Below are 23,490 nucleotides of genomic sequence, written 5' to 3'. Positions count from 1 at the left end.
GGTTCCCTGCCTGCTTCTCAGTGCCCTATCAGGATGACCCCTTATTGGGACAGCAGGCCACACACCCCTTGGGAAGGCCAGTTCTCGGACTCACAACCTCGGCTGATGGGTCTCCTTTATCTTCTGAGACCACCAACAGCCTGTGGCACTCACTCCCGCCCTCCAACCCCACACACCCTGCCGGGCCTAAACCCGCCAGCCATGTGGTGGTGGGGGCGGGGGAAGGAGTGGAGGTGCCAGCCTGGATGCCCCCCCACTCAGGCTATCCTGGGCTCCGCTCCCCACGGGTGCCCACACCCCTGCCTGCTCCCACAGGAGCGCCAGGAATCCCAAGCAGCTTAGTTGGGTGGGGAGGAGGGAAGGACCAGCTGTCTCTGGGACACAGAATTCCTCCCTGGAGCCTGGCTGCAGTCGGTCACATGGCACCGGAGAAGGTACAGCAAGAGGCTTACAGTCCAGCCCCCAGCCCAATAGAGAGATCAAGAATGTTCTGTGTGTGTTTTTAGGGGAGGAATAGAAGGACTTCACATAGTTCCTTCGGAATTTTAATTGTGTGCTTTGAACCTGCCTCCCATTCCTTCCCCTCCGCCCTCAGCCTTCGTGAGGGGGACACTTGTCAAGAGTGCCCCGGGAACGACGGGAGCAAACAGCCAGGACTTTGTGTGATGGTGACGCACTGGCATTTCTGGGCAAGACAAACACGCAGCCACCTCCCTCCCAGCGCCTTGTGGCCTGATGCTGGCTGCTGTGTGTGTGGAGGGGGGAGTGTCAGCGGGGAGCCCCCTGGGGGGTTGGGTAGGGCCAGCTCGTCCTGTGTCACTGCAGGCGAGTGACCTAGCCTCTCCGTGCCTCAGTTTCCTTGTCTGCAGGAACTCTAAAAGATGAGAGTGGAATGACTTGGGCCAGAGGGTGAGACACCTGGCATCTCACGAGCATCAAAAGGTGATGTTCGATTATTATTACCGACGTATGTTAGTCAAGGAGGAGAAATGCTGTTCCCGGGGCAGCCGCTGGGTGAGTAAGGCTGTGGGGGCCTCTCTTCCTGCGGGACTGGCCTTTGCCAGTAGCCTTGCCAGACCCCTCCGGGACTCTCGGTCCCCCTCATCAATACCTTGCCTTTACGTGGGAGGCTGCGGTCAGCGGTTCAGACCCTGAAGTCACACTGCAGGGCTGAAGTCCCGTCTCGGCACTTCACTACTGTCTGTGTGACCATGGGCAAGTTTCTTAACGTCTCTGTGCCTCTATTTCCGCTTCCATAAAATGACATAAATAGAACCCATGTTTCAGGGCTGAGCAATGATTAAATGGGACAGCACTTTGAGAAACTGTCTGGGACAGAGCAGTACTCAATACATGCAAGCTGCCATTTCTTTCTTTTCTTTCTTCTTTCTTTCTTTTCTTTCTTCCTTTCCTTTCCCTTTCTTTCTTCCCTCCTTCCTTCCTCCTTTTCTTTCTTTCTTCCTTTCCTTTCCCTTTCTTTCTTCCCTCCTTCCTTCCTCCTTTTCTTTCTTTCTTCCTTTCCTTTCCCTTTCTTTCTTCCCTCCTTCCTTCCTCCTTTTCTTTCTTTCTTCCTTTCCTTTCCCTTTCTTTCTTTCCTCCTTCCTTCCTCCTTTCCTTTCTTTCTTTCTTTCCTTTCTCTTTCTTTCTTTCTTTCCCTTGTCTTTCTTTCTTTCTTTCTTTCTTCCCTCCTTCCTTCTTCCTTTTCTTCCTTCCTTCCTACCTTCTTTCCTTTCCTTTCCTTTCCTTTTCCTTCCTCCTTCCTCCTTTTCTCTTTCTTTCTTTCTTTCTAAGAGGAGTGCTTAGTGGGAAATTTATATTTATATTTATTTTTAAATGTTTATTTATTTTGAGAGAGAGCGAGCACCAGAGGGGAAGAAAGAGAGAGAGGGAGAGAGAGAGAATCCCAAGCAGGCTCCATGATGTCAGCGGTCAGCCCAGAGCCCGACACAAGGCTTGAATGCACAAACTCTGAGATCATGACCTGAGCCGAAACCAAGAGTCAGACACTTCACCAACTGAGCCACCCAGATGCCCTATCTGAAGTACTAGTTTAAACACTGTTTGAGATGTATGATGTATGTTTTCTGCCCATGTCTTGATGCTCGTGCGGGCTCAAGGAACTCCTCCTGGCAATGCTGAGCCTTCCCTGGGGTCCTCACAGAGGGCAGGCTTATTTATGCTGGGGGCACTGAGGAACGGAGAGGTTGGAATGGCCTGGGCTTGGTGAGTGAGGAGAGAGGAGGGGCCAAGGCTGTGGAGGGAGGTGGGGGCGATCACGCAGGCGTGTGGAGCACAGTCGGAGGCCTGGGTTTCACTAAAACCGCAGGGGGAGGGACAGCAGACTACTCAGCATTGACAAGCAACCAGCTATGGACGCACACAAACGCACGAATCTCAAAACAGTGATGCTGAGCGCAAGAAAGCAAAAAAGAGGGAGAGTACACAGCATACGATTCCACTTGCATAAAATCCTAGAAACCACAAGCTAGTCTATAGTGATAGAAAGCAAATCCGTGCCCGGCCGGTTGAGGGGGAAGGATGACGGTGGGGGGCGGGGGTGGGCAGCACTTGTCAGGGTGATGGGTTCATTCGCTATCTTGGCCGTGGCTGTGGTTTCTTGGGTGAATACGTGTGTTAGAACTGATCGGGTTGAATTCCCTAAATACAGGCAGCCTGCAACTGCTCACACCCTTCCCTGAGGCTGGGGGAGGCCTCTGGGGGGGACTCAGGGGAGAGGGGAAGAGGTGTGGGATAGCGGAACGGACCTGGGGAGGGGTCTGGGTTGGAGCAGCACTTGGAGGAGCTGCCCAGGCCGAGCTAAGGGCGGCTGATCCCCGTGGAGCAGGCGGAGCTCAGCTTGAGGGAACAGGAGTAAGAGAAAAGCCCGCAAATTCACTTTTTCAAGAGACGGGTGCACACTTGAAGCCCGTTTTTTAAAAAAATCTCACTGGACTCCTCAGGGAGACAGTACGGTCTCCCCCTGGGATGCTGACAGCCAGCTGAGGATCTGAGTCCCATGAAGGCAGGACTTGGCCTGGTGTGGTCCCTACTGGGGCTGCAAGGCCCCGGACAAGTGTTGGTATGTCCCAGGTGCTCGGGGAGTAGGTCAAATGAAGGTGTGAATGAAGGTGTGAATGAATGAATGAATGAATGAATGAATGAATACAACCTCCTATGGAGTAAGGCAGCTTCCAAGGGTGGCCCTCCCGTGCATCCTAACTCCCAGCCAACTTCATTCCCAGACCAGATGGTGGTGCAAGTCTTGGAGTCTTCAAGGTCACCCTCGGCAAAGACAGACCCAGTCTGACCCCTCCGCTGTCCTACGAGGGCAAGAAAGTGGACAGAGACCCCTCAGCAGGGTTCCCGCCAGCAGGCCCGGGAGTTCCGAAGAGAGTGGGAAGCAGTGGTTTCAGCTCTAACTTGCTGTGTGACCCTAAGCAAGTCACCGTGCCTCTCTGGGCGGGGCTTTCTCTTCTCAAGAAAAAGGGGTTGAAAGTGACACCTGGGGAGGCCCTCGCTAGCTCCATCCGTTCACTGGTCCATCCAGTCATTCAAGAAACACCCTGTGGTTCTAAAGCCTTTGGGATCACCTTTGTTAACCAGAAAATGAAAAATCCCCAGGACTCTTGCATTGCTGTTGAGGTTTTACTATACTTTTCCTGGACTCGGCTTTGTCGAACTAGTGAAACAGGACTGGGAAAGAGAATACACGAGAGCGTTCAAGTTCGTAAGCGTCTGGCCTCTTGCAGCTCTAGCCTTTGTGTCTTAGACCCCATGCTTCTTTTAATGCACCCTGGGTGGGAAGCAGACCGCAAGGCTAGTCGCTTTGGGTGTCTGGCCCAATGATAAATGATAAAACGATGCACACGGGGGGAAGCGAGGTGTCGCAGGAAGTCAACAGGACAGGAGCCGAGCCCCGTGGTCCCCACTCCAAATTGGCTTCCTCTGCAGTCGTGTGACCCTACGTGAGGTCTCTTTTCTTCTCTAGCCCCTGGGTCTCAGTTTTGTAGGCTGGATCAAAGGGTTTTTCAGGGAGCGACAACAACCAAGAAGTAGCAAATCAGCTCCCTAAGTGGTCAGCAGGCAAGATATGGGGTGGGGGTCGGGTGGGGAGCAGGACCAGTGTGTGGCAAAAGGGAGCAGTGGAGACTGTGCTCCCAGCTCGGAATATCAGCCACACAGGGGAATGTGGGTGTGGGGCAGTCAGATAAGCCTGCCTTTAAGCGAAGCCCCCGAAATACATTTTAATGCAGAATTTATTATTTAAATGTTCGTAATGAGTTCAATACATTTTTGAAGGCTTCCTACAAATCGAGACTTGGGTCCACGCCCATCAGCCTTGTCACCCCCTACATCTGCAGTCCTGTCTCCTCTCTTGTGGCCTCTCACTTTGTCTCCAAAGTCTGCTGAATTTCTAGCACGAGCCTGGTCTTCTGAAAGATGCTAAAATGCTGCATTAGTCCACGGGGGCAGGAGAAGGCCTCAATGGTGGGCACACGCATGTGCGCGCGCACACACACACACACACACACACACACACACACACACACACACCGTTCAGGGAGTGGTATGTCCCCTGGAGCCAGGAAGGATGGGGAAAACAAGTCGATCGGGAGCCTCCCCCCCCCCCCCCCGAGTTCTCCCAATTTGTCCCCAGGCCTGGCAGGGAGCCAGCACTGGGGGTTGTCTCTGGGATTTCCCGCCCGGGCTCCCATGGGGAGACACCCTGCGAGGCTGCGGTCGGCGTGCCAGCTTCTGAGGGCCACACCGGGACCTCAAGTCAAGGGGCTCTGGTGTTGCAAACAGAAGATGGACTGGAAGGCTTACCTCCCCCCCCCAACCCCCGGTCCAAACGCAACTACCCTTTCTCCTAAAACTCAGCCACAGGCCACAGTCCAAGACGGATATATATACATTTGCATGTGCTTTTTGGCCATTTACAACTCTCTCAAGAAAGTGTTTATGGGACACACACTATGTGTGGGGACTGAGGGTACAGAGGTGACTAAAATCTCAGGGTGTCGCTGTTCCTCCAGTACACCTCACGCCCCATCACTCTGCCAAAACCAATTCTTACAGTTTATCCAAAGGCTCCTGGCACCAAGTCTGGCAGTCTGTCTTTTTTTCTTATTAAAAATTTTTTTTAGTAGAATCCAAAGCAGGCTCCAGGCTCCGAGCTGTCAGCACAGAGCCCGATGTGGGGCTCGAACCCATCAGCCATGAGATCATGACCTGAGCTCAAGATGGATGCCAAATGGACTGAGCCACCCAGGCACCCCAAAATGTTTTTTAAAAAAAAGTTTATATATTTATTTTAACAGAGAGAGAGGGAGAGGCAGTGAGCAAGCACACAAGCAGGGAAGGGGCAGAGACAGAGAGAGAGAGAGAGAGAGAGAGAGAGAGAGAGAGAGAGAGAATCCCAAGGAGGTTCTGTGCAGTCAACATGGAGCCAGACTCGGGGCTTGAACTCACGAACCATGACATCAAGACCTGAGCTGAAATCAAGAGAGGATGTTCGATGGACTAAGCCACCCAGGAGCCCCTTATTAAAAAAATTTTGTGGGGCGCCTGGTGGCTCAGTTGGTTGAGCATCCGACTTCGGCTCAAGTCATGATCTCACGGTTCACTGAGTTCAAGCCTCACATCGGACTCTCCACTGGCAGCACAGAGCCTGCTTCGGATCCTCTTTCCCCCTCTCTCTTTGCCCTTCCCTTGCTTGTTCTCTCTCTCTCTCTCAAAATAAATAAAGTTAAACAAACAAATACATAAAATTTAAACATTTCTGAACAACGAGCACACCCAACATCACTCATCATCAGGGAAATCAAAACCACAGGGAGGTACAACCTCACCCCCATGAGGATGGGTACCATCAAAACCCCAGAAAATAACAAGTGTTAACCAGGATGTGGAGACATGTGAACCCTTGGGATGGGATTGGTGGTTCCTCAAAAGATTAAAACTAGAATTACCATACGACCTAGCAATCCTTCTCCTGGGTACATATATACCCCCAACCAAGTGAAAGCAGGGTCTCAAAGAGATAGTTGTACACCCACCCACGTTCATTGCTGTGTTACTTATGGCAGCTAAAACACGGAAGCAACCTGAGCCTTCATCGACAGACGGACGCGTAAGCAAAATGTGGTCTATACATACAACGGACTGCCATCCGGCCTTTAAGGAGGAAAGTCTACAATGTGCTTCAACACAGATGAACCTCGGGGATATTACAGTAACTGAAAGAAGCCAGTCACAAAAAGACAAATAATATACAATTCTGCATGTATGAAGTAGACTCGTGAAAATCATAGAGACAGAGAAGCGCTTGGGTGACTCAGTCAGTGAAGCGTCCGACTTCGGCTCGGTCATGATCTCACGGTCCGTGAGTTCAAGCCCCGCGTCGGACTCTGTGCTGACGGCTCAGATTTGGATTCTGTGTCTCCCTCTCTCTCTCTCTCTCTCTCTCTGCTCCTTCCCCATTCGCGCTCTGTCTCTCTCTCTCAAAAATAAACATTAAAAAAAATCATAAAGACAGAAAGTAAAATGGTGGCTGTTGGGGGCTGGGGGGGAGCTGGTGAGTTAGTGTTTGACGGCTATAGAGTTTCAGTTTCACAAACACAAAACCAAAGCACGACCCTTCGGAGAAATGGATGATTCTAGGTATAGAGCAGGAAAAAAAAAAATCAAGATGAGCCTAAAACATCTTGTAGGGCCAGAAAGCAAGGAAGTGCTCAAAGATCGGAAGGGGGGGGATGTCAAAGACTCACAAGAACCAACCTGAACGAGCTCCCAGTGGCCAAGGCAGGAACAATTGGAGTGGCACAGTAAATGACGTATTATTAGGTCATAAGCCAAAGCATAAAACCAACATCCCTGAGTGCATGGACCCAAATAAACGATAGGATAAATAAGGGTGAAAGGGCATACTGAGGAAAGAATTACAAATGATGTGTGTAGATACTCTCCCTCCAAGATGGCGGCCGTAGTCCCCCTGCCCTCCAGTGTGGGCTGGGCTTAGAGACTTCTAGAGCATGGGAAGGAAAACACAGTAACACATGGTGGAGACACCTGGCGGGCACCACCTTCTGCGAGGAATGGAGTCACCATCACCGGAGTCGTCACCCACCACGTGGATGTCACAAAAGCCCCGATGTGAGGGGACGAGACAGGCACTCAACCTCAGTGGTCTCTCCCCGCCCCCCAAAACCTGTAATGCCAGACTCATCGTGAGAAAAACATCACACAAACCCCAATTCAGGGACAATTGACAAACACCTTCAAATCCCCACAAACACGGGTACTCTTCAAAATCGTCAAGGTTACAAGAAACAGGGACTGGAGTTTAGTTAACAGTAACACACTAATGTTAATTTTTCTAGTTTTGGCAAACGCACCTTAAGGACAGGTAAGATGTCGCCATCAGGGCAAGGCAGGTGAGGGGTACACGGGAACTCCCTGGGTCCTCTTAGAGACTTTTCTATAAATCCAAAGCTAGCGCAAAGGAAAGTCTATTTATAAAAGCACTTCCTCCTGATTAATAAAGGAACACATGTTCACTGCGGATAATTGTTCACATAAACAAATAAGAAACCAGCTCTTGCTTAGCATTGACCGTGAACATTCCAGTGTGTTTCAACAGTCTTTTTTCCTGTGCACTTTTGGCACAAATGAGGATAGGTTAACACCACCATCTTGTGCTCTGGGCTTTCAGCCTTAGAAGCACATTCCCTCCGTATTCAAGCGTTTAGCATTTGCCATTGTTTACGTAGCTACACCATATTCCACGCCTTGGCTGTGCCTACTTGGCTGCTCTCTCTGCCGCTAGATAGAACAATTTTCAGAGGTCTCTTAGAGCAAATTAGCTGTGACGCGTACATCTGGGTCTGCATTTGGGATAGCTTTCTAAAGAGAGTCTTAACAAAGAGGTTCGTGAGTGGAAGGGCGTAGGTATTTTTAAGGCTCTTGACATTTGTTGCCAATTTGCTTTCCAAAAGCATGACACTCAAGGGTATCCGGGCCAGCGGGATACTTAGAACACCTGCTTCTAAAGGGCTTTCTTTACCCCCACGCTTGCCTGTCCATCTGCAAGCCCCTGGACACCGTTTCCTCTGGATGCTGTTTGCCCCTCTCGGTGCTCCCTGTGCCCCTGTGTCCTCTCTCCACCGCAGCCTCGAATTCCAGCAGCACGTCTCTGTCTGACTCTCAGGACCTCCCTACCCCGGCCCATCTCTTCCGGAGGCTTTGGGTATCTCCCCGGTCCCCAGACGCAGCCTCGGTTAACCTCTCTGTTGCGCTCCGAGACCACATTCCCAACTTCCCTCCCCCCCCCGACTCCTCGGCACCAAGGAATTATTTCTAAAACACCAGCCTGTTCACTTCACATCCCCACATTAAAGATCCTATGGCCTCCTGCCTGCAGGAGGGCCTCCTTAGATCCGTGCATTCAAGGCCTTAAACAGCATCGAAACTCATTAGTAGAAAAAGGGACTCTGTCCTCTTTCAAGCAAGCTTACCTCAAGGACAGTCTCCACAGGATGGTAGGTCGTCTTTAACACCTCTTTAGGACTTGATCTCCTTTCTAGAACAAAAGGAGAGACACCTTGAGACAAGATCACCTTGGGCGGACAATACTTCCTGAGCAAACATCATTAGCAATATTTTGTTTTGCTCCACTCTGGGCACAGGCTCCTGTCTGCAGTCATGCCACAAATTTGCCTTTGAAACAAATCTAAGTTGGTTTTTTTTCTTTTAAGTGTAACAATCTAAAAGATGGAGTGAAGAGGGGCGTCTGGGTGGCTCGGTCGATTGAGCAATCGACTCTTGGTTTTGGCTCGGGTCATGATCTCATGGTCGTGGGATCGAGCCTTGTCGGGCTCCACGCTGAGCAAGGAGCCTGCTTGGGATGCTCTCTCTCCCTCTCCCTCCGCCCCTCTCCCCCACTCCCTCTGTCTCTGAGATTTAAAAAAATTTAAAAAAAATTTTTTTAAAAAGATGGAATAACAGTAAGGGTGGTGCTTGGTCACGGCCGGCTGAGCAGCTGTTACTTTTACTCCAAGTGTGGCCCCTGGACTATCAACCCCACGCGGCTGTTTGTCAGAACCTCGGGACTCAGGTTCTGCCTCAGACCCACGGCCTCAGAGCCTGCATTTAGCAAGGTCTGCAGGTGATCCGTGCACGCGCATCAAACTCTGGGAAGCACCGAGGTGAAAAACAAAGCTTGGGAAACACTGGCCCCAGGAAAAAAAAGTTGAAACTCTTTGGGGATGATTCCCGCGCCTCTCCAAGGGCTTCTGCGCCTGGGACCATAGCTGCCTGCCTTTATTCAGGCCGTTCATCTCACCAAAAATCCCACCCTCTAATAGGACTTTTTTTTTTCCCCCATTTAATTGAGGTGAATTTCACGTGACATAAAATTAACCACTTAACGCGAGCAATTCTATGGCATTTAGCACATCTGCAATTTGTGCCACCCCCGGTATGTAGTCCCCAAACATTGCCATCACTCCCAAATAAAACCCTGTAGCCACGGAGCATCGCTACCCATTCCTCTCTCCCGGGCAACCACCAATCCGCTGTTTTAGGGATTTGCCCATTCTGGACGTCTCCTATGAATGGAATCACACGATACGTGGCCTTTTGTGTCTGGTTTCTTTCACTTACCGTGATGTCCTCAAGGCTCATCCGTATTCTAGCAGATGTCAGCACTTTGTGCGTCTTATTTTATGCAGAACAAAATTCTATTGCATGGACAGGATACCTCTTGCCTATTTATGGACATTTGAGTTGCTTTCACTTTTTAGTTTTTGCGATTAACCCACTATGAGTATCCGTGTACCAGTGTTTTTTTGAGTACCTGTTTCCAACGATCCTGGATATATACTTAGGAGTACAACAGCTGGGTGATATGCTAGTTCTCCGTTTAACTCTTCAAAGCGATGTGACTTCTGCCTAGAGCTCTCTCTCAACCCTCACCTGCCTCTTCCTGCCCCCCCTCCACCAGAACTGATTTTACCTCCTTTTTCTCCCATAGCGATTTCCAAAACACCCCACATAGCAACGCTGGAATTCACACCCAGGACTTGTGGCTCCAAATCCTGGCTTTTTGCCCGGCCCCACACAGCTGACAGCGGCCTCCACCTTGGACTGACCTCATTTTGTACATGAGGGTGTTCCGGCTGGGAGCCCGCTCAAGGCCACCCAGCTCCTAAGTGACCACTGGGTTCTGGCCAATCTCGGCTCCGGTATCCGGTCTTCAGATCCCGTGGTCTACACACGGTGCTCCTAAAGGGACAAATGGGTTGGTCTGTTCGTTTTTTTAAATGTGGTCTGTTCCATTCCTGGGGGTGCCGAGACCCTCTCAGTGCTCCGTCCCCAAGAAATCAGTCTGTCTCCTCCCGGGATCCGCTACGAGGCCGGTTTCTGCAGCGAAGAATGACCTCCAACATCTTTGGTTTGGGCACATTTATTTGGGCTCTTCATACATTTATATATATATATATATAGTTTGGGGTCTTTCCCATGATAGGAGGAAAGGGAGGAAACGACACTTTATTTTATTTTTCTGCCTCTTCCATTTTCACCCTGCGCAGGGAACGGGCGCAGAGCAGGATGCCAGGGGCCGGGGGCGGCCCCTCAGGTGTAGCCCACCAGGCGCGGGGTGTAGGGGAAGGTCTTGCGCATGCTCATGCACTTTTCCTTGTCGATGCACAGCGTGTTGGCCTTGACGGCCAGCTCGTGCTCCAGCCGGCACTTGGTCATTACCAGCAGCTGCAGCGTGTCCTCGGTCTCCCGCAGCCTCAGCCTCAGGGTCTGCAAGGTGTCGTCGATGGTGAATACCTCGTTCACGAGCCTGGGGCGAGAGCAGAGAAGGCAGAGTTGGCACCAGCCAGGGGCCGGGAACTGTGCCAGGCGCGGGGAGGCAGCCCTGAGCGAGACGGACGAGGCTCGGCCGTCAGGGAAGACAGAGGTGGGACAGGGAGACAAGGCGGTTCGCGACGGGCGCTGCCGAGGTCGAAAAGCACAATGGAAGACACGGAATGTTTGGGGCAGCAATCTGGTGGGTCCTCATTGAGTTCAGTGTTGACTTACCACGTGACCCAGCAATGCCGCGCCTCGGTGTATACCCACGAGAACTGCAAGGAGACCCTCGAACAGATATTTGGACGAATACCTGTGTGGCACTAATCACAAGAGTCAAAAGGTGAAAACAGCCCCACTGTCCTCCAACCGGAGGAATGGCCAACCGAAAGGTGGTCCATCCATATGATGGGATATTATTCAGCCCTAACACGGAGGAACAAAACCCTGCCACCTGCTATAGAGGGAGGACCCTTGAAGGCTCATGCTGAGTGAAAAGAAAGCAGACACAAAAGGTTATGTATTATGTGAATTACATGAAACTTCCAGAACAGGCAAATCCACAGAGACAGAAAGATGAGTGGTTGCCCGGGGCTGGAGGGAGGGTTTGTGGGGTGGAATGAAAATGTTCTGGAGCTAGATAGTGCATGTAACTGCACAACACTTTGAATGCTGTTGGTAGATTTTATGTTGTATGTATTCTGTTCCATTAAAAAAACAAAAAACTCTACTAGCTTGGCTAGTGCCATGTGGATAAAAGATGGTCAGGTGGGGTGTCCCTTCTTGGCGCCCTGCTCGGGTCCCCATTACTGGCTGGGGCACCCGTCCTCCCAGCTGCCGTGTGCACTGGCCGTACATATTGACGTCCATAGGTCCACGCTTCTCCAGAGAAGCCAACGGCTCACCCACATAGGGGTACAAAAGGCTGTCCCCTGCCTCCAGGTGGGACCACCTCCATGGTGCAATTCAAGATGCAGAGACTCCGATGGGATCAGGACGAAACCGCGCTCCCCCATCCTGCCTCCCCCCACTCCCTTTCTCCCGAAGCTCTGCTTCTGGGGAAACTTCCAAAGGCATCAGGAAAGGCCCTTCTGGGGAGGGAGCTTGTGACCCGAGAATAAAAGATGAGAACCAGCTGGCTGCATGAAACCCAAGAGGGAACATATTCTACAGGACAGGACTTCCCAACGCCGGAGATGTTCTATACCTGCACCGTGCTCTCTGGGCGCCACTGGCCGCGTGGGGTCCGTGGGCACTTGCAATGCAGGCAGAGCAAGGGAGAAACTTGTTTTTGTTAATGGTATTTCATTTTAACTCATTGAAATGTAAATGGAGAAGCCACATGTGCAGCTGGTGGCTACCCAACTGGACAGAGGGCAGGGCTAGAGCATAGAGCACAGCAAAATCCAAAATCGAGGGGCCTGGGTTGTCCTCAGGGCCGTGGGAGGGCCCCTGGGGGGTTAAACGGTGTGTAAGCGTTGGAGGGGGTGTGAGTCGCGGACTCAAATTTTGGGAAAATCTCCGGGCCACCGCCTAAAGATGAGATCGGAAGGGGCAAGAACAGGGGCGGGAGAGGGGTTACGAGGTTGTCACAACATCCAGATGGAGTGGGTTGAAGGGTGGCCCCCCAAGATGCATCCAAGTCCAAAACCGCGGGGCCTGGGAATGTGATACCATTTGGAAACAGGGTCTTTGCAGGTGTAGGTGATCCTGAGGTGAGGTCAACCTGCATTCAGGATGGATCCTAAGCGCAAAGACGGGGCCCCTTATCCCAGGAAGGAGGGGGAGATGCGAGGCACAGAGAGGCACGTGGGAAGAAGGCCGTGAAGACAGAGGCAGTGGCGGTGATGCAGCCCACGCCGAGGGCATCACGCACGCCCGGCAACACCAGAGGCCAAGAGGAGTCATGGTGCACACTCTCCCTCCCAGCCTCCAGGGGAGCCTGCCCTGCCACCGCGTCGATTTCACACATCTGGCCTCCGGAAGTGTGAGCGAATACAGAAGCGTTGTTCAAGCCACCCGGTGTGCGGTGACTTGTGACAGCAGCCGTAGGGACCTGTGATAGCGGCCCAGTCTCGGGGGCTGTGCCGTGGGTCCCGCCTCTGTGCTCAGGCCCAGAGGACATGCTACCCAAAGGGCTTGAGTTGGATATCAGGATGGGCTTCCCCGTGGCGGCCCTGGGCTAGGGAGAGGTCACATAGAAGCCTGGAAACTCTTGGCTCCCTGGGGCTCTAGCCCAGCGCTGCCCAACAGAACTTTCTGCAGCCACGGAAATGTTCTGCGCTGTCCAATATGGTAGCCTCTGGCCACCCATTTGGACTGTGGCTCGTGGACGTCAGGAGCTGAGTTTTAGGATTTGTTTCATGTTCATTAATTTAAATGTAAATATAAACGGGTGTCCGTTCTCGGGAATGGGCATGGACGGGACCTGAGCCAGGAGAGGGGTCAGAGGGGGAGGGGTTACCTATAGAAGAAACAGGAAAGAAGGCCCAGAGGTGGAGAAGGAGGGATGGGGGCGGGCGGCAAGGAGAATAATGCAGAGACAGGACACTTCAGCTGCTGGAGAAGGCAGATGGCTTGAATCCTATTATCTGCTGAGCTCCCAAAGCCCTCGTGCACACACATACATATGTACACACGGACACACACAGACACACGTGTGAGTGCACGCACGCACAATGCCCGGGGCTCCTGAGCCAAACGTGGCCCACCCATGCTCCCCGTCTACCCCCTTCAGGGGCACAGCTGGTGGACACAGAAGCAGGGAGCTTGTCCCCGAGTAATGGGCCTTCCGGGACAACATCTGGTCCCTGAAAGCCCTGTTCCGTGAAAGTCCCCTGGGGGTGGGTTATCAGACACCCCTTGGACCCAGAGGGTGCCGGAACCAACCTGAACATCTAAGAAGCGGGAACTTGTACAAGAGGGATCGGGAGAGCTTCCCCCGAGCCCTCACCCGGGACCTGGACCCCTGCCAGCCCAGCTGCAGGGGGACCCCGGGCACGGCACCCACTCCCAGGGTGAAGAACTTCCAGTCATTTCCAGGCCAGCAGCAGGCTGGGGAGCAGGCAGCCAGGTCTTCAAGTTCAAAGCCTGGGGCCACTCTCCCTGTCCACTCCCGGCCAACAAACACGCCCAGCTCTTCTGTTTCCTGAACGATTATCTCAGGCTGTGCCCACATCAAACACCATCACCTGGAGCCATCCAGTGTTTTCTCTCAGAATGTTCTTCCTCCTTCCTCCCCAGCTCTCTTCTCCACATCTCGGCCCATCTGGCTCAGGAGGGGGACAAGCCACAGAGCCCTGGGGCTTTTGTCACGCAGCAGCAGCTAGCTAAGCCAGCGTCCCTGGCACACACAACCAAGGGGCCTGACCCTGGTCACACAAATTTCCGTGTCTGATGGCCTGTTCCTGCTTTGCCCGGCCGTCATCCCATTCCAGACCCCAGCCCCGCGCTCCCAAACCCCCGTTTCGGGGCCTGCGTGAGCTTTGCACCCCTTCTCCAGTGAGGAGGGCCTCTCTTTCACAAAGCGGGATGGGCGGGATTAAGCTATTCCAGCGTTCGTGGGTGACAACTTTACAAAGAGGGAGACGGAGACGGAGACGGAGGGAGGTGTGCTGGAGCCCCTCACAGGGGCTGGCAGGGGCACGGGGATCTCCGGCCTGGGAGGCTCCCTCTGCTGAGCTCTCAGGGGAAAGCTGGAGGGTTCTCAGAGCACAAGGTGGCGGAGACTATCCAGGGGACCCCAGAACTCTAGCCCCCTGCCCAGTGTCCTGCTGAGTAGTGGGGCTACACGTCCTGACTGGTGGGAGAGGGGTCCATTTTTCAGACCCAGGTTTCCTGGGAGCTCGCGGGACCCACCCCTCTGCGTCCTGGCCTCCCCCACTCACTTGAACTGTGGGATGTCCCTGCACAGCTCCACGTTGGGGCGCCAGGTCCGGCACTCCAGCCTCGTCTGCGCCACCTTCAGTGGGCACTCCTTGGCCATGATGGACCTTTCCAGAAGCATGACGGTATTCTCAGCCTGGAAGATCTCCTGCAGCGTCTGCGGGGAACACGTGGGGTGTCAGGGAAGGAGCAGCCCTGGGCGGCAGAATGCCTCAGTGGCTCTTTCCCAACCATGAGGGCTGTGGGGGCAGGGACTGTGCTCCTCGAAGACAATCTCAGGATAACAGCTGGGGCACTTCTGGTCACCCAGGACGCTGCGGACACTGGGGAGGGGCAGGTGCCAAGGCTGGTTGTGTTTTCAACCTCCAATACCCACTGGAGTTAGCCAATTAGTGTTCAGGCAAAAAAGGGACAGAGAGGGAGAAAGGCCTTTAAGCACAATAAGGCGCACCAGGGTGGCTCAGTGATTAAGCATCCGACTTCGGCTCAGGTCATGATCTCACAGTCCAGGAGTTCGAGCCCCACGTCGGGCTCTGTGCTGACAGCTCGGAGCCTGGAACCTGCTTTGGATTCTGTGTCTCCCTCTCTCTCTGCCCCTCCCCTGCTCATGCTCTGTCTCTGTCTCTCTCTCTCAAAAATAAACAAACATTAAAAAAAATTTTTTTTTTAAGACTAACACAATAATCCAAAAAAATAGCTAATCTCTGAACCGCTGTAATCCGAATTAATCTAGGTTGTTCTAGATCTTTTTATAATCCAAAATGCACCTTTCTAGTAACTAGATCAGTAAATAAACTAGAAAGGAAGAAAACAAAGGGAGAAGAGGGGAAAGAGGCTCAAGATTTTCTATTTATGTGTAGAAATATTTTCCCCACTCTAATGCCCTGTAGAGAAGACATCAGCTGTAGCTGGTGAAGTACAGATCCCAGGAAGGGACAGGAGAGAGGCTCCTGGGGACCCGGAATGTTCTATATCTTAACCTGAGTGGAGTACCATAGCTGTAAACACGGGCGGAAGACCCTTGTCAAAATTAATCAAGCTGTGCACTTTACTGGAAGACTGTCATACTTCAGTAGAAAACGAAGCTAAAATCGGAAAAAGGTCATTTGCAGGAAAAGATTGGCAAGGCGTTGACATTCGTGTTGGGGGACTTTTATAGGATTCTCTCGACGTCTGTGTGTTGGAAATTTTCCATAATACAAAGTAACAGCGTGAGAGGACGAATAAAGAACGGGCACCAGAAGGAACCTGATCCCACCCTTGGCCGACATAAGCACACCAGAACTGAGAGTACTCAGCAGATGTCACCTCACTGCGGCTGACACGTCCACTCTCCTACCATCACCGTGAGTGGCTCCCGTTTCTCTGGGGACCCCTCCTTCCAGAAGATTCTTTGTGGGTGGGCTGCACTAACACCCCTTCCAGACTTGGCAGGGCCGGATGGCGCCCCGTTCTGACAAGCCTGCCTTCCGCTGTCTGTTTGTCCGTCTCCCCCGCTAGCACGTACGCTCCAAGAAGTTGGGGGCTTGTCCATGCCGTACCCCCATCGCCAGGAACAGTGCTTGGTGCAGAGCGAGGGCTAGCAGATAAAAGCCGGCACACCCAGTTAAAGGTGAATTTCAGATCGACAACAAAGCACCTTTTTAGTATATGTGTCAGCTACCACGCCAGATATACCTGCGCTAAAAAAAATGATTTGTTGTTACTCCAATATTCCTGTTCAACTGGGACAGGTTGCTTTTTATTTGCTAAATCTACAAACTCTCCTCATGTCAGGAACTCAATAAACAGTCAGTTAATGAATGAATGAGTGAATGAGTGAATGAGTGAGTGAGTGAGTTACAGGGAGCCCTGGAAGTCTAGATGTTTAGCCAGCTCTCCCCCATCGTCCTTGTCCACCCTGAGGCTTGGGAAGAGTGTACCCTAAACTTTATATTGGTCCGACCCATCTCAGATTTCAGTATCGGAAAACACGACTGGCACATGAGTGTGCCTGCCTCCTGAATGGAGCAGGGATCACAAGCGTGAGACACAGTCCCTGCCTTCGAGGACATTACATTCATATTGTTTTCCCTCTTTTTCTGAGCTAGGAAGTGCTCGCAAGTCATAACCTACTGACTATAACCCGACGACATAACCTGATGACTATTGTAGCTGGGCTGAGCCAATATTCTACGGGCACAAGAAATTAAAAGGCAATTTTTTTCCAAAGAATTAAAGTCCTGACTTCCCTATCAGCTTAGGGAAAAAGCCCGGAAAGAACGTGTTTTGCTATTTCAAGGTAACAAAAGGATGTCCTTTTCCTATTGGGGTGGAGATGGGTGGCAGGGCTATGGAGGGTCAAGGGGGCCACTGACCCTCCTTCAAAGCCCATGAGGAGGAAGCCTGGCCTCTCACCGGGTCCTCACGGAGCCACCCAGAACCAGAGTGTCACTGACCACATGTTGGTTAAACATTATCCCGTGTGTTCTGTGCTCGGCACATGAGCACATGTAAACACTCGAGTGCAGAGACAGCTCTTAGAACTTGTGGGGATTTTCCTTAAAAACCTGCCCCTTTGTGTGTGTGTTGGGGGGCGGGGGAGAGGGCTGGCACAGACATGCAAATCTCTGAAAGCACCACCTCAGCCTGGTACAGAAGAAAATCAAGCCTTCTAGAGCTGAAAAATGCTTCTTGGCATCACGTTACCTCGTGCAGAAAACAGCCCCTCCCTCTCAGATCTACACGTCTGTGGCCTGTTGGCGAGTTGGGGTAAGGAGGACATCACTGAGGGTTTGGCTGCTGGGGTAGCTGCCAGCCGTGCCCCCTGCCTGAGCCCATGAAGGCAGCTCCCAGGATGCTCTGCTTCCTCTTAGCTGCTGCTAAGACACCCTTGAGCTGCTCCCAGGCTGTGTTTATGTTGGTTTCTCCCGTTGGCTCTCTTGGTCCCCTGGTCCCCAGCTCAGGGCTCGGCCAGCCTCCCTGGGGGCCTGCAACTTTGCAAGAGGCCTGACTCTTGAGTCGAAGGGTGGTGCTCACACTCATTCATGTGTTCAATCATTTCTTCATTCACTCATTCTTCTAGTCTCGCCGATCCACTCGTCGACTTACCAAATGTTCACTGAGCACCTATTAGGTGCAAAGCACTTGTAGGAATCGGACACAGCACTGAACCCAACAGACAGAAAACCCATCCCGGTGGAGTTTACATTCTAGTGCAGAATTCACTCATTCGTGTGCTCCTTTATGCGGTAAATATTTATTATACGCAACACACACCTCTTGTGAAGCGCCGACAAGGCTTTGCTACAACTGTAAGTGCTCCCTTGAGCATGGCAGAAATTCAAGTTCCTTCCACCCTCTGTTAGGAAAATATGCGTTGGATGTGGTTAGTGTGCAGGACGTTGGTGGGGGACGGGGCCACCCAAGGGGCCTCCACTACATGTTCTCCAGGAACTCTCTCGCCAGCACAGCGGAGGGACAGGGACGCAGCAGCCGCACCATGAACTGAAATTCATCGATTCTTTTTCAAGCCTGCCAACCACTTCCAGGGGGTCCCGCGAGCGGAGGTGGAATCCAGAGGCTTCCGCAGGCAACAGGCTGCAGCAACATTTTAACAAGTTTGCTCTACTTGCCTTATATGTATTCTTGTAGCTCCTTTCTAGTTATGGCAAGCGCCGCCAGTTTTCCAGTTACACAAGGGACGGAAACACGTTTTAAATGCATGTGTTTTTAAGCCCCTTTCAGGGACTGGATTTAAACTGAAATATAAATAATAGCCCAGGTGGCCGGTGGATCTGGTGACATCAAGAAGGTGGCCCAGGAGCGACTGGATTTGGGAAACCCTGTATCACACTGTCTCCCAGGCACACGGATGCAGCAGGTGAGAAAATGGAGCGGGGCTGGGGAGCTGGGCGGGCGGTCACAGCCCAAGTCCCCTGCCTCCCTCTGCTGGCGTTGTGGGGGTGCTGGGTGCTGAGTGTTGTTTGTATCTCCAGGCCACCACCTCCCGTCTCCCCTTTGAATTTCTTGAGCAGGCCTGCTGGTGCATTTTCCAGAATAGTAGGGGTTTTCCAGAATCGGCCCCTCTAAAATCCATTAATGACTCACACCCAAAGCAAATCTGCCCAAACTGTTCCCCATAACCTGGTGTGCAGCCTCTGTCACTCACAGCCAGGGTCCTAGAAGGGAGGAAAAAGCCACACACACACACACACACACACACTCTCTCTCTCTCTCTCTCTCTCTCTCTCTCTCTCTCTCATTCTGTCTTGGGGACAGCCCCTGTCACCCACCCCAGTCCTATCCACGTGGGCAATGACTCAGCCTCCAAAAGTTTGAGGAATGTGACCTCCAAGGGCCAGGAGCCAGAGACCAAGTGGACTGACCAGGGGCAGGAGCCTGAGACACAGTAGCCTTGACCTTCATGCCCAAGAGGAAGCTAAGAAGTTGCCCGGTGCTCATGTAGGCACCAAATGCCAGCCTGGCCCACCAAGCTCCAGGTCAGCCGGGTCCTTGGACCCCAAATTCCATAACATCCCGTGGGAGAAGAGCCCTGGGTCTAAGAAGATGACCCACATATCCCAGTATATCCCCTCCTGGGTATATACTGTGGGAACCCAAGACTGTCAGGAATAAATATATCAAGGATGTCCCATGCGGTATCACTCGTAGTGGGCAGTAAGCTGGCAATGGATGCCATTGACCATGGAGAAGGACGAGTAAGAGATAGCAGACGGGCACTGCAGACGATTTTGGTGGCCATTAGGTGTAGACTAGGTGCGGGTAGGACCAGGGGTGGGTCTTTAAAACTACGCAGGGGGAGAAAAGAAGGCAAACGAGTGAACTCTATTACACAATCCCTTTGGAGAAAATTAAAAATCCCTGCACCTACAACGGCCATGCACATTTTGTAAGAATACATCTCGACCAAGAGGTCCACGTTCAACAGTTAAAACGGTCATCGATGAGAAAGTCGTCTATGTGAGAAAAGGAGGAAGCAGGAAGGACAGGATAAAAGGAGGGAAAAAGAAATAAGCAAGGGGCTTTTTATAAACAGGATGCACCAAGAAGTGAGGAGTGTGATAAAGTCATCTCTCTTCCCTGGGGTCAGAAAGGAAAAAATTCCCACAACCCTACCAGATTTAAAGTTTCCTTTTAAAATAACTTCTGTAGTTTAGGTTTTTTGTTTTTTTTTTTTAATGGGAGAAAGCCAATTAAAAAAAAATACCATCTGATAGTAAAGGGTACTGATTCTGGACTTTGGCTGCATGTTAGAATCACTGAGAGGGTTTTAATTTTTTATTTTTAATATTTATTCTTGAGAGAGACAGAGATAGAGAACATTAGTGGGGAACGGGCAGAGAGAGAGAGAGAGAGAGACCCAGAATCTGAAGCAGGTTCCAGGCTCTGAGTTGTCAGTACAGAGCCTGATGCAGGGCTCGAACTAATGAACCAGAAGATGGTGGCCTGAGCCAAAGTCAGATGCTTAAACAACTGAGCCACCCAGATTCCCTGCTGCGATGGTTTTAAAAAATACAGATGCTTGGGGTGTCTGGGTGGCTCAGCTGGTTGAGCATCTGATTCTTGGTTTCAGCTCAGATCATGATCTCACGGTTCATGGGATCAAGCCCCATGTGCGGCTCTGTGCTGACGGTGTGTAGCCTGCTTGGGATTCTCTCCCTCTCTCTCTGTCCCACTCACTCTCTCTCTCTCTCTCTCTCAGTCAAAATAAATAAACAAACTTTACAAATATAGATAGATAGATAGATAGATAGATAAATAGAGTTCTGATTTCATGGGTCTGGGTATCAGGATGTTTCAGGAGCTCTCCGAGTAATTCAAAAGTGCAGCCACAGTCAAGCCCCATTGGTTCAAGCAATACAGAGACACATGAACATTATGTCTCCAAGGGAAGGAAGCAGGTTAATGACCACAGTCATGGACTTGGTGTTGTAAATCAAGGCTGTCTGTCTTGGCAGGAAGCCCCAAGTGAAGTCAAGTGATTCCGTTCATCCCCAACACTGACCGAGCAGGTCGAAGGTACTGTTTGAGATGTGCACGTGGGCTTGGGCTTCCAGAAAGGGGTCTGGGGAAGGAGTAGTAGCCTCATCACAAGGCTGAATCTGAAGCCAACCACTTTAAAAACCTGACACTCCAACCCCCAGCCCAGAGCTGTGCCCTTCTTTCACCGTGGCCCGGGTAATCCAGACCCCGGCCCGGGGAAGGCAGGAAGCTCAGTGCTCAGGCAGTCTTGCAAGGTGGGAAGGTCTGGGCAAACCCAATACCCTCCCAAGGTCAGGATCCCTCAGACTCAAGGCACCTGTTACATTCATACGTGTGTGTATGTGTGCGTGTGTGCACACACACCCTCATACCCACCCACACACACAGAATGAGTGTCCCAGATACCGACACCTCCCTTTACACACTGCCCCCTCTGCCTGGATGCTCCTTCCCCAGACACCCACATCGCTCGTTCGCCTCCTTCAGGTTGTAGCTAGAACACGCAGAAGAATGCAACCCCCCACCCTGGCCGGCACTCCCAACCACCCAAACCCCTACTGTATTTCTCTCCAGTCCTTACATCTGCTGACATAATACATGTTTTGTTCATTAATGCTATTCCTCTCCCCCGACCAGAAAGCAAACTCTGGGGCGCCTGGGTGGCTCAGTCAGTTAAGCGTCCGACTCCTGATTTTGGCTCACGTCATGATCTCACAGTTCCCGGGATCGAGCCCTGTGTCAGGCTCTGTGCTGCCAGCGTGGAGCCTGCTTGGGGTTCCCTCTCTCCCTCTCTGCCCCTTCCACACTCACACACGCTCTCTCAAAATAAATAAATAAACTTAAAAAAAGAAAAGAAAGTAAGCTTCACATGAGGACGGACTTTTGCTCACTGCTGAATCCTCAGTGCCTCCACTGATTAATGCCTGGAACACAGTAATAATAATAACAATAAATAATAACGTCCAACACTTGAAATAGTGCTTACTATGTGCCAGGTACTTTGTGGAGGGCTTTGCAGATATGGACCAATTGGTTGGTGCTCAATGAACATTTGCCCCCAGGATGGAGATTAACACACACCACAGGGTGTTTGGTTAGAAAGAGGACAGGGGCGCCTGGGCGGCTCATTCGGTTAAGCATCTGACTCTTGATTTGGCTCAGGTCATGATCTCGTGGTTTGTGAGATCGAGCCCTGCCTTGGGCTCTGCACTAACAGAGTGGAGCCCGCTTGGGATTCTCTCCCTCTCTCTCTGTCCCTCTCCCACGGGCACCCTCTCTCAAAAGAAGTAAATAAACTTCAAAAAGAATAAATAAATAAAAATTAAACAAAAAGAGGACAGACGTTGGCAGTAGCCTGCCTGACAATATCCAAATCCTAGCCCACGCTGGGTGACCTCAGCAAGTGTCCTAGGATCTCAGAACCTTTCTGGTAAACAGGGGATGGTAATAGCCCCACTGCACAGAGTGGAGGTAAGGGCACGGGGTGGCCAGCCCGGGAGGAGCTCCCAGAAACCCCAGCAGGCGTGTGAGCCCCCTCCACCGCCCGGCACACGGAGCCGTAAGACACACACACACCCATCTCTGGAGCCACATGAACAGCAGGGGTCTTGACCTGCTCTTCCAAAAGTAAGCGTGTACATGCATGTGTGTGTGTTTCTCCCACAAATACCCCTGGAAAGGACCACAAGAAAGTCATCACGCCCCTTCCCCATCTTTCCTGGGCCAGGTAAAGGCATCTCTCTCTCTCTCTCTCTCTCTCTCTCTCTCCTTCCCTCTTTTTCTCTCTCCCCAGTCCCTGAGCTCTGAGGGCTTCCCAGAAGCACCTCCTCTCCCGCAGGCCTTAGGGGTGTTAACCTTTCTGCTCCCACAGAGCCCAAGAAGCAGGGGGGAGAAGGAGCTCGCGGGGCAGGGCACAGCCTGGCTCAGAGGCTGGGCGGGCCGCCATGCGATTGGCCCAGGGGGGTCACCCCATGGGAGGAGTCTCAGCGGCCTGGGCCCAGAAGCTGGCACACAGTTGGGAAGGAGGTGGCGACGGTGCAGGGCTCACCTCACTCTGCTCCCTAGGCCCCAGCTCTGTGCCCTGTGAGCTGCAGGCTGCCTGCCAGTGGGGGCTGTGAGGCTGAGGGTCGCGCAGCGCACGGAGGGTAGGGAGGGGCAGGTCACTGGGTGCCACCGCGCCCCTGTGCGGTCACACAGAGCCACGTTCGAATTCCAGCCCCTGACCGGGAACGAGTCACTCGATCCCCCTGTGCCTCGTGCCAGAAAGTCCCCCACATCCCCTGAGCTCCTTCTCACTGAGCCAGACGCTGGGGGGCGGGGGGGGCTCCTGTTCTCATCCGCAAAACCAGCACGACACTAGCTCACCCACAACGTTGCTGTGGGCATTAAATGAGATACGGTGGGTCAAGTGCTTAGTCGGGCGCCTGGCACTTGCACAACCCCCACCCTGCAATGTTCAGTCTGTTAGATTTGTCCTTTGGGATCTTTGGTCTTTTCCTTTTTCTTCTTCTTTTTTTTTTAATATAAAACAATAGGAAACTGAGATTCACTTGACAGAATTTGGCTTCACAGGCAACTCAGACTCCCTCAGACCTCCAGTCCAGGGCTCACACTTAACCTCCATTAACCCACTTATTTGGGCGTAAGGGGTCAAGGCAGGGGTCGCCAGTGCAAGGGAGGAGGAATGTCCTCTTTCTCAGCTTCCGGAATGTGGCTCGGAGAGGGAGCCAGTGGGCGGCAGATGGTGGGCCACACGCCCTC

The 23,490-nt window shown here is 52.2% G+C and overlaps 1 protein-coding gene across 1 annotated transcript in view; it reads right to left on the bottom strand.

The window, feature by feature from the left end:
* Positions 1-10,505: 10,505 nt before the first annotated feature.
* TEKT5 (tektin 5) overlaps positions 10,506-23,490 on the bottom strand; it is a 40,154-nt gene continuing 27,169 nt past the window's right edge. The window contains exons 6-7 of the mRNA XM_060648472.3: positions 14,748-14,902; positions 10,506-10,852 (exon numbers count right to left, since the gene is read on the bottom strand). Of these exons, the coding sequence (XP_060504455.2) occupies positions 10,636-10,852; positions 14,748-14,902 (372 nt within the window). The 3' untranslated portion in view covers positions 10,506-10,635. The remainder of the gene's footprint in view (positions 10,853-14,747; positions 14,903-23,490) is intronic.

Source organism: Panthera onca, chromosome E3 (assembly GCF_046562875.1).
Source record: "Panthera onca isolate mPanOnc1 chromosome E3, mPanOnc1 haplotype 2, whole genome shotgun sequence".
Taxonomy (NCBI): domain Eukaryota; kingdom Metazoa; phylum Chordata; class Mammalia; order Carnivora; family Felidae; genus Panthera; species Panthera onca.
This window is presented reverse-complemented; position numbering and strand designations above follow the sequence as displayed.